Source organism: Lutjanus erythropterus, chromosome 21, assembly GCF_056507025.1.
Source record: "Lutjanus erythropterus isolate fLutEry1 chromosome 21, fLutEry1.hap2, whole genome shotgun sequence".
In the NCBI taxonomy this organism is placed as follows: Eukaryota; Metazoa; Chordata; class Actinopteri; order Lutjaniformes; family Lutjanidae; genus Lutjanus; species Lutjanus erythropterus.
The window spans coordinates 30778877-30789301 of NC_139337.1; the positions used below are offsets into that span (position 1 = coordinate 30778877).

The 10425-nt window shown below is 40.2% G+C and overlaps 1 protein-coding gene across 1 annotated transcript in view; it reads right to left on the reverse strand.

The window, feature by feature from the left end:
- Positions 1 to 7298, reverse strand: part of LOC146307865 (hemicentin-1-like) — a 45698-nt gene extending 38400 nt beyond the window's left edge. Inside the window, exons 1-4 of the mRNA XM_084710415.1 lie at positions 7134 to 7298; positions 5680 to 5991; positions 2943 to 3203; positions 1608 to 1895 (exon numbers count right to left, since the gene is read on the reverse strand). Of these exons, the coding sequence (XP_084566541.1) occupies positions 1608 to 1895; positions 2943 to 3203; positions 5680 to 5991; positions 7134 to 7197 (925 nt within the window). The 5' untranslated portion in view covers positions 7198 to 7298. The remainder of the gene's footprint in view (positions 1 to 1607; positions 1896 to 2942; positions 3204 to 5679; positions 5992 to 7133) is intronic.
- Positions 7299 to 10425: the final 3127 nt, after the last annotated feature.

Sequence of the window (10425 nt, forward strand, 5' to 3'; positions counted from 1 at the left end):
TCGCTCTGTGGTTGCAGTTCTCACCGTCCCGTGGATCTGCATCTGAGCACCGACGTTTTCATGCTACGAAACATCGACTTCTTCTTCTGCTGCTCAGTTTCAGCGCTCTTCTTCTTCTCTGAGTGACATGTTTTTGTCAGCTGATCTGTCACAGTGTCCCCTACTGCCTGGCCGTGAAAAAAGCAACTGATGGAAAATCTTGTCAATGGTGGGGAAAGAGCTAATCATTCTGGAAAAGGTTCCAAAACACAGAGGTGAAGGCCCTGTGTCTTTTCCACCTCCCAGCTTATGTCTGCAGGGCAGTAAATAAGTGCATCAAGTATCACTTCAGTCCACAGTGAAGAGGTTTGGCTCTTCACTTGTTGTTTACAGCTCCGTCTCCTGGACTTCAGAGCAGCACAGTGACACCAGAGTCTTCATATCAATACATTGGTGGGATGTTCTGTGCCTTCATCTTCACAAAGCACCATTATTCGGTGGACAGCTGAGTCTTGTGAGCTGAAAACAAATAAACAAATAAAATTCAGTCCTGAAACACATCAATCTCAAAACTTATTCATGTGACTTGAGTAGGGCTGCAACTGATGATTTTTTCACTACACTTAGTTTCATGATTACTTGTTTAGCCTCTAAAATGTCAAAGAAAAAAGTGAAAAGTGCTCAACACAATTTTCCAAAGTGATGTCTTCAAATTCCCTTCATTTATTATCATAAGTGACAAAGAATTGATTTTGCAGAATCTAAGTGTAAGAAAGGCTCGTGTCTGAGCTTCAGGTGTAGGGAAGAGGGGACAGAGGGAGACAACTCACTCCAATTCTAGACTGTACATCAAATAAAACCTATTTAATGTACAATCTATGGTTCCAGCTCACTATTTGGACTGCAGTACTCATTTCTGAACATTAGGGTCTTACGTATTGCTCCTTTAAATAACAACCATATTCTTCTTTAACACAGTCAGAGCTCATTAGAGCTCATTACAGTTCAACTGCAGTCATTACAGACATCATACTTACTCGCTGGAGATTGAATCGTTGGGTTAGTAAGTTCCTCGTTTCTGGCTTTTGTGTTTATATATAAAGAATGCTGCCACACCTACAATTACAGCAAACAAAACACATCCAACAGCAACTCCAGCTGCAACTCCTGCAGAGTTACTTGAACAGTCTGAAACAGAAAGATAGTCTGTTAGTTGAATAAACCAAACTTCTATACATGAAATGACAACAACTGAAGCATCAAAATGTTAAGTGACTTTTTACAAACAGTGTATTACTGTTTATTTTTGACTCGGTCTCAAAATATTACTGTAAAAACAGATAAGCAGCAAATCCTCATATTTGAAAAGCTGCCACCTAAAGATGTTTCTTGATAAATGACTAAAATGATGAACTTATACACATCAAACATTGCAATTGTACAGTTGTTGGTTAATTTTCTGTCAGTCTACTCTTCACCTATCAGAGGGTCAGTCAGTAGCTCGAGCCTTAGCACCTTAGAGGCGAAACTCAGGGCAACCTTATCAAATCAATAATGTTTAAACTGAACAGTTCACTAAAATGGTGAGTAAGAGGATACTTTCAAAGATATTTTGTCCTTATCTTGACTTGTCTTACCTTCTATGGTCTTTAGTATAGTTGTGTTTATGTGTGTCTCATCATTAATAATGAGTTCACACGTGTATGCTCCCTCCTGATTTGAAGATAAATGTTCTAACTTGAGGCTTGGTGACTTGGTCACGTCCTTCACGTGCTGTGTCCAGTTCTCTGAGACCTTATTTTGTCTCAGGATGATCTGAGTGTGGTTGAATGTCCAGATGAGACTGGAGCTGCTTAGTGAAGTGTCTGAAGCGGTGCAGGAGATTGTTGTCTCTGTGGTGCAACCACTGATGGAAGCTGAAATAATAAAACACAAAAACGTACACAAAAATGAAAAAAGAAATGAAATACAGTATCTAGTATTTATATATAGAAATCTGAATATTATCTATTAAATAAAACCAACTAATTCTGAGGATGGTGTCGTCTGGTACTGTGAACATTCAATATCATGGCATTTCATAATATTATGCTTGACATGCATGTGCATGGTTACACTGTGAGTCGTTTGAGGTCATTTCACCATTTTTCTTATGGTGGCTACTTTGCACACATTAGTCAACTATAACTGATCACACAATCAAATGCTGATTTTATGAACAGGGCTGAGGAGATTCACTGATGTAATCGACATCATTAATTACGAAAATATGCTGCAGAGAACAAGTCTACCCACAGTCATTTAAAGTGTGGGAGTATTTAAGACAGAGACGCAACAGTTTTGACTGTTTGTTCTTTAGCTACACAAACTAGAAATGTCTGATAACAGCAGGACAACTTCTCTGCAGCTGTAAGTGAAGGACAGAGCGATCTGTCCTCCTGCAGCTGCAGCAGTGAGACACATCGTCCTGTTTACTGTCTGTCAGCACCCAAGCTGATATATGAGGATTATCACACATGGAACATGTTTCTGTTAGAAGAAGTCACTTTTAAGATACATTTTCTAAATGTTTCTTCATCACCCGCGTGTTAAAAGTGATGTCTGCCCCGCTGCTGTTAACTTTACAGCATGTGTCATGTAACGATGGCGTGTGTCTGTTTTATACTTTCTGTTCACGTTATCAGACACGTTTGAGTCAGAAATGACTAAAGTCTTTGTTCCTGCCAGAGTTGTGATGCCATGTTGCCATGCTGTGTTTGTACAGTAGCCCAGAACAGACAAACCCAACACTGGCAACTTGCGCAGGTTTCGTTGCCACCGTAGGTTGTCCTACACACTTGAAAGCAGAGTGAGACACGAGGTTTTTGCGCTCTGTAAACTCACTGCCAGACTCCATCAATCCTACACACTGGATCTTTAAGCACGATGTTCCATTTGCTGCAGGTCTTCTTTGAAACACTCACTTGGTTTAAACAAAGTGGCCGTCCTCCTGTTTGTGCCACTGCTGACGGTGCAGATGTAGTCCAGATCAGGAACACGGTCTGAGAGTATCAGAGAACTGTAGACGTTGTAGAGCTGCTGGTCAGCCTGCTGGACCTTAGGTGTGAAGTTTATGCTGGATGGAGGATTGGTGGACCAGGTGAGTTTAGGCTCAGGGTAGATCCCCTCTGAGCTGCAGGTGATCCTGTCTACTTCCTGCTGAATGTTGACTTTACGGGCCGGAGCTGAAAAAACAGAACACACTCTGATGTTTTAGGCTGAACAGTTTCACCATATTTTATACTGAGGTAATAAGAGACGTTACATTTCACCTGTCAATCAAACATCACTGATTACTAATTAATTCTCTCGTTCTTTTCATTCATGACATGCAGGTTCTCGCCCTGCACCTGTTGTCATCCAGCCAGAACCTTGAAGATGATAATAATAATAATAATAATAATAATAAAGATGATATTTAATTTAGTAAAACGAGGGAACAGAGTATCTACAGTGAGAACATGTTGTTGAGGAAAGCATGCATTTATAACTTAATGAATGTAGCAACGCAGCACATTAACCTGCAGACTTTGGTCTTAGAGAGAATGACAGATTAAATAAGACCAATAACATCTTTTATGACTTTCTATTGGGGACAAGGTTTCCATTCTTTATCAAGTAAAACCTACAGGGCTCAGTTTCTGTCGATGTTGACGACAGTCAGTGCAGAAGTCAGCAGAGCTGCAGCCCTGCTGCTGCAGTCTGGTGGAGCTGTTAAATATTTTTTTTAAATATTATTTTATTTTAGTATAAATCTCATGATGCAGAGTCCCAAACAGTTGGATCTATCTCAGCATTGGCTTTGTAGTTTCAGAATAATACTGATTTTTGTTTAAATTCAGTAATAAATGTCAGAAATAACACCAGCATTGATGCGCTTCATCACAGTACGCTCATATAAATTAGTTTACAGTTCAAAAATCAAGTTTAAGAGTGTAATAACACAGGCAATGTTTTTCTGCTGCTCATAGGTTTACACACCCCTTCAAGAATCACACCTCACATGGTAAAATGTAGTTTAGTAGTTTTAGACATTATCCTCTCATCTTTGTGACTGTAAACTAAAGCAAAGAGTTCATGAATCAAATTTAGCTCACTGACACGTTTGTTTTTACATGAACCTTGACTGTTCCTGCAAAGGTTTCAAATTGTAAACACCTTTCTTCATTGATCATTGGTAAAAGTGACAATCAATTCATTGGTTAAACATAAAAAGTTTATTACTATGCAGCATGTGCTCATGAAAATACTTTCAGGTCTTTGTTTGATAGCAGATCGATTAAATTTAACTTGAGTGATCAAATTCGTTCTGTGGATTTCTGATCTGACTGATGGGATCCTAGTTAGAACCATGAAACGCACGCAACAAAACGCACAAAAACAAACTAAGTAGCATGTTTTTTCGGAGGATTTGAGGAATGTAGTAAGTTTCTCAGGAGGTTTTCTGCAGGTGTCCTTATCGACACGATGACCTTCACATGTCCCTGCTTCTGTATCAGTCTCCTCTACTTGGGACTGAATGTTATCAGCTCAACACACACTGCAACACGACCCAACAGAGCAGAAAAAAATAAAATCTACAGTTTCTACAATCTGACAACACAAAGCCTGAATTTACTCCAACAGTCCAACCACACAACAGACTTCTGTCTGACATCCTCTCACACCTGCAGAAAGTCTGTCAGAGGTCACAGAGTTTTAAGTCACAGCCTTTTGATTTTGCAAAGACTGGGTCAATGAAATGTTTTATAAATAAATTCAAATAACTAAATACATAGAAATTTACAGCAAAATAATCTCAAACTCACTACAGGGACGTCACTTATTTGAAGTAAAAAAAAAAAATCTACAGGACGGACTGTTTACAAGATCAAACTAACTATTTAAATATTTACCATTTGTCATTATTTCACAGATTTATTCTTTTTTTTTATATGACACTTCTGTGACTCCAGGAACATCTGGATATCTGCAGAGAAAGAGTGTGAGCTGTAGGATCCTGATCCAGAAAGAAAGAGTGAGAAAAAAATCATACTGTAAGTTTATCTTTCTTCTCCTTAGTTTCTAAAACTCAAGTTCACTGAACTGAAAAAAAAAGTCTAAGGGTCTGCAGTCATATGCAGTCGTGTGTGCGTTCACTTGTTACTGAGGAACACACTTCATCCACACTTAAAGAACACTTCTCCAAATATCACTCTGGAGCTTATTTAGAACTGGTGCTGGTTTTCGATGGGCACAGTTTAATCTGCTTTAATCGGAGCTGTGAGCACGTGTTTCCACTGCAGCTGTACAGGCAGGATAACTGCACCAAGGCCAAGCCTCCTCCTTCTAGAGCTGGATTAAAAAAAAAAAGATTTATCGCTTTGAATTGATTTTCCTTCGCATGGTCAGACATCGATTCATAAAATCCCATATATCTTTAAGTATATGTCTTTTCTGTCATGAATGTGCGGCGCAGCCTGCAGTTTTGACCGTTGGTCTCGCAGGACGAGTCTTTGGTGTGAGATCTCCACTCAACCCCTTTGTCCACTTTTTTGGGTGGAGGCTCAGATCTGTGGGTGAAGTTAATGACTGATGTTTCACAGCATAGAAATGTGCAGCAAATACACACATTAAACAGAGGGACGCATTTCCTGTTTATCTGTGCTATGAATCCCATACCTTCGACATTTAGGTTGACAAAAAACTCCTTGTTGCCAGTGATGGTGCTGGTGTAGCACTGGTATCTGGCCTGGTCCTGGATCTCCACCCCCATCAGCCGGAGTGAAGCGTTTCCTTTGGAGATCTGGTCCTTGAACAGCGACGTCCTGGACTTGAAGCGCTCGTTCTGGCTGGCAAGCTGGTCAGTGTGGTGGTAGTAGGAGTGGACAGGGATGTTTCCTTCTACCTGAATCCAGTGGATGACCACATCATCACCAGGCTGAAAACTGCACGGTAAGATGCAGCTGTGCTTTAAAACACAGACCTCAGCATCTGTAAAACATCAGGTGGAGAAACTTCCATGTCAGAAAAATGTTGTTCAGTGTTTCCTGAAGCCCAAGATGACATCCTCAAATGTCTTGTTCAGCCAACAACCCAAAGATATTCAATTTAATTGAACTGAGAAGTAAATAAACCAAAATATATTTGCATTTAAGAAGCTGGAATCAGAGAATTTTGCCTTTTTTTGAAAGATATGTTTGTAGACAGACAGTCTGAGTCCCCCACTGCTTCCAGACACTCAAACTAATGTTTACTTAGCTATGATGCTAACTGGCACTACAAGTGAGAAGGTGAGCTCACATCGCAACACTCTGGTGTTGTGTGGATATCTGCTGCCACATAATTAAATCCCGGTCCAAACTTAGCTCTAACACGTTTGAAACCTGACTCCTGCTAATACTTGGTGCTGGACAGGCAGTGCTCAGTGGGTTTGTTCAAGTTTGTCTGCTAAAAACGGCTGCTTGCTGCTGGAAAAGAGGTTGAGGATTGAAAATCTGCAGTAAGACCGAAATTATGAGACAAGTAGTACAATGGCAAAGGCATGCTCAGAATGTGTGTGCGTGTGTGTTTAGGAATGCATCTAATCCAGTTGTTCCAGTTTCCAGTGTGTCCAGTGTTTCACATTAGATTTTGCTTTGGTTCTTTACAGGTTAATAATCAGTGAAAACATTTTTAAATCCATAGAAAAGTTTGGTGAGGTTTGTTTTCCTAATAAGTAAACGTGGCCAGTGGACTTTGCCGCTTGACTGAAGTCCAAAATGTGACTCTGGTATCAGCAGCCTCACTTTTTATCTGTTCTTAGTTAAATATTGTTTGTAAAACCTGAAGGTTTAACTTGCTGTATTTTTCAGTTACAGGGTCAGTTCACCCATTTCATAAAGAAATCTAGCTTCACCTGTAATTTCAGTGTTACACAGATTTTTATAGATGTCATCAGCTCAAGTTTCACACAACAATATCTAAAAACATAACACATGGCACATAAAACTAAAACAGCCTGTCTTTATTTTAAATATTCTTAAAATAGATCTATCTTAATTAATTTCCTGGTATTCCTTCATTCTCTGGGGAAAAAACAGGCTCACACTCAGTATAACGTGTGACTGGTCATGCGATCAGGAGGCTTCACTCACCTTCTCTATTTAAAATCCCCAGAAAGATCAGGACCACCAGAAACAAGTTCCTTCTTAAAGTCATCCTGCTGTCATATGTTCTATCAAAACTGAAGAGGAAGTGAATCTCAAACTAGTTTCACTCACTGCAATGCAAATTAACTTGTTTAACGTGACGTGATTGGACAGCTGTGACTGCCTGGACTGCTCTGAGCTTGAAAGAGGTGAGGTTTAACCTGTGTGTGAGTGAGTGAGTGAGTGAGTGAGTGAGTGAGTGAGTGAGTGTGGTGACCTTGTTGTTTTTGAGTTCAGTACTGGAGTTTTGGTTTTCGTTGTTCAGGGTAAAATGGCCCAGTGGATAGGATTTGGTCTGATAATACATAAAATTCAGAAGCATTTATTGTAGCTGTATTAAATTTTAAATATGTCCTCCTGACCAGGAGTCTTTAACTCAGGCAATGAACACACTGACTATGTGTCACGTTTGCAAGCCACATGCAGAGTGTCGTCCAGTCCAGTCCAGTCAGACTGTCTGGTCTAAATATATCATCCTATAACCGTGGTCTCTAGGAGGTGGAGAGGCCGTGTTATCATGGCAGCAGCCTGACTACAGATGTGTTGCCTGCTGTGTTTTCAAAGTCCCTGGAAAACAACAACAAGCTCTTAGTTAGCAACCTGCTTGTTGGGTTGCTAAAAAAAACAAATGAAAACGAATGTTACCTTTTCCTTTGCAGTGATGTGGCCATTTTAACACCAGAGCCCCCCCCCCCCATTACTTATATCTAGTGAAAACTGAGCCCCCCCCCCACACACACACACCAGGGACCTGTACTAGTTCCATCAGTGGCCTGGTAGCTCAGTTCGCCCCCTGTACCGTGAGTCCTCTGCAGCAGCCATGTCGCCACCTGTGGTTCTTTTCTGCATGTCGTTCCCACACTCAGGATGCATGAAAGCCCCAAACAAAATCTTTAAAAAGAAAAAAAGAAAAAGAAAAAGTAATGAGCAACTGAGGAATATCCAAAATGTGATTTCCTCTGTGAGTGACGGTGGCTCACAAACCAACACACTCCTCTTGGGTGCAGCACCTCTGAGTCCAGGATGGAGGAAACTGGTGGATACTGATGGAGGTATTTTCAAGGTTCAGTAAAAAAAAAAAATTACTTTACCTCAAACTTGAAAAACATTTTTCAGACATAAAACAGAGAGTTTCAATGGACACGAAGAGCAAATCTACCATTATTTCATTTATTAGGGATCGGGATACGATCAGGTGATATTTTGTATTTAATTACTGTCAGCAGCTCCCATGGAAAAATCAAAACACAACAATGCATGCATCTGCTAACGAGCACAGGGTGTAGATACTTTTCACTATTTTCTGATATCTTATAAATGTTGTAGCCCTAAATTAAAGATGACAGTTAACTTAAAATGTACTTTGCTACATCCCACTTCTAAAAAATACTGTGTTTATGAGATTGGGCCAGAAGTGCACCAGCTAATATAAAGATGTGTTTATGATTCCCTTAATTCCTCATTAAAATGTTCTCCCGGTCGATTACGGGGGCTCCGATGATTCGAACCGACTGTCAGAGGTCAGCCTTAGTGAAGGTGTGTGTTTGTGTTTGTGTTGAAAGCAGGCGTGGCAATAGGAGTGATCGATCATAGAAAAGGCTCATAACGTGCACACAAGCTTGTTTTATGAGCCTGAAAGTTGATTTTTAACGTGGAAACTGTGCTTTCACAAAGTAATTGGTTCATGGATGACATTTTAACCAAATCCACTCTGTTGCTCCAGAAAAGCTCGGCAGTGTTCCAGGAGTTCAGACTGTTTTGTCGTATCTCAGATAAGAAGCAAACACAGAACAGCTTCAGTGATTAGTCTTTTTAATAACATTACATTAGTTATGACACATTTATGAAAGAGGTCAAGCGTGGCAGTGCAGAGAGAAGCAGAAACTCTTCGCCACAGATTATATATTGACAAGATTTATTGTCATTTCATGACAGCAAGTTAGACATTTATCTCTCCACGTCAAAAAGAAAGTGTATCGTTCAGTCACATCAGTGATTCACAGTCTCATTCATCTTTATTATCCAGGAAATAAATTCCTGGACGGAGCTTGACCTCTTGGAGTGTCCTTCAAGTTCAGTGAAGGTTTAAATGCAGCAGGACAGGAAAGGTAGTAGGACATGAAGTCAGTCTTTGATTTTGTCCACTACTCAGAGATGATTCAAGAGAAAAGACGACATCCTCACCTGGTTTAAAACTGAGGCTCTTTACACAAACTTTGTGATGCGTCTTTTTGGTTCTCAGCCCCACGTAACTTTGTAATAGATCCTTGGAGTTCTTCAAAGACTGCTGAACCTCAGGAAGTAGATCAGGGACTAGAATTCCATCTTTACATTCCTGTTTCATCTCCACCGCCTCTGAAGAACCGCAAGACTCGGTGACATAAAAGTTTAAACAATAAACATCACAAAATCCACACGTCACTTGTCCTGGTGTTGTCATGCTGATGTTCTGAGGGCCCAGTACACCCATGTAGTCAGAAAAGTGTCCCACTGAACCAAATGCCCATTGGTCCGACAGCCTGTTACCCCACAAACAAACTTGTTACGAAGGCCCATTGCTCTGAACTTACATATGTAACTTAACTGACATAACTCATGGACTTATTTAAACCAAACCATGATCTCTATTAAACCTAACCAACTAGTTTTGGTGCCTAAACCATCGTTATTGTTACCATGATGATAGGTGTCATCTGATAAATGTTACCATGACGGTGCAAGTCAAAATACACCAAAATAATAAGGGAACAAAACTCACAGATGTTTATTTTTGGAAATACAGCCTTTGGAGCAGTGGGCTTTTGTTTTCAGGACAATGGGCTGTCAAACAAATGGGCCCTCAGTCCAATGGGACAATTTTTGATCTACTGGCGTTCTGTAATAACGGACTATTGGGCCGATGGGCAGTCGCCGTCCTGGTGGCACACAGTGCTCTCTGTGTCTGAATAAAGGCCTCATCACACCAGCGTTTGAAATGGTGATTTTTTTTTGCTGCAAATGAAATTAATTTCACTTGCAGGGTTGAAGTAACTAAGAGTTTTTTGGTGATTTGTTGACTAATTTACCATATTTATGCAGCAGCCATTTTCATCTGACGTTACAAAGCTAAAATGCCTTTATCAAAAGGATGATGTCGTACTACAGTGTTTCAGGTTGTCAGTCTTATAAACGAAACTAAATTATCATTTCACCACTTCCTGATTGGTTAGCAAGTGAAAAGACAATAAAATCCGGGGCA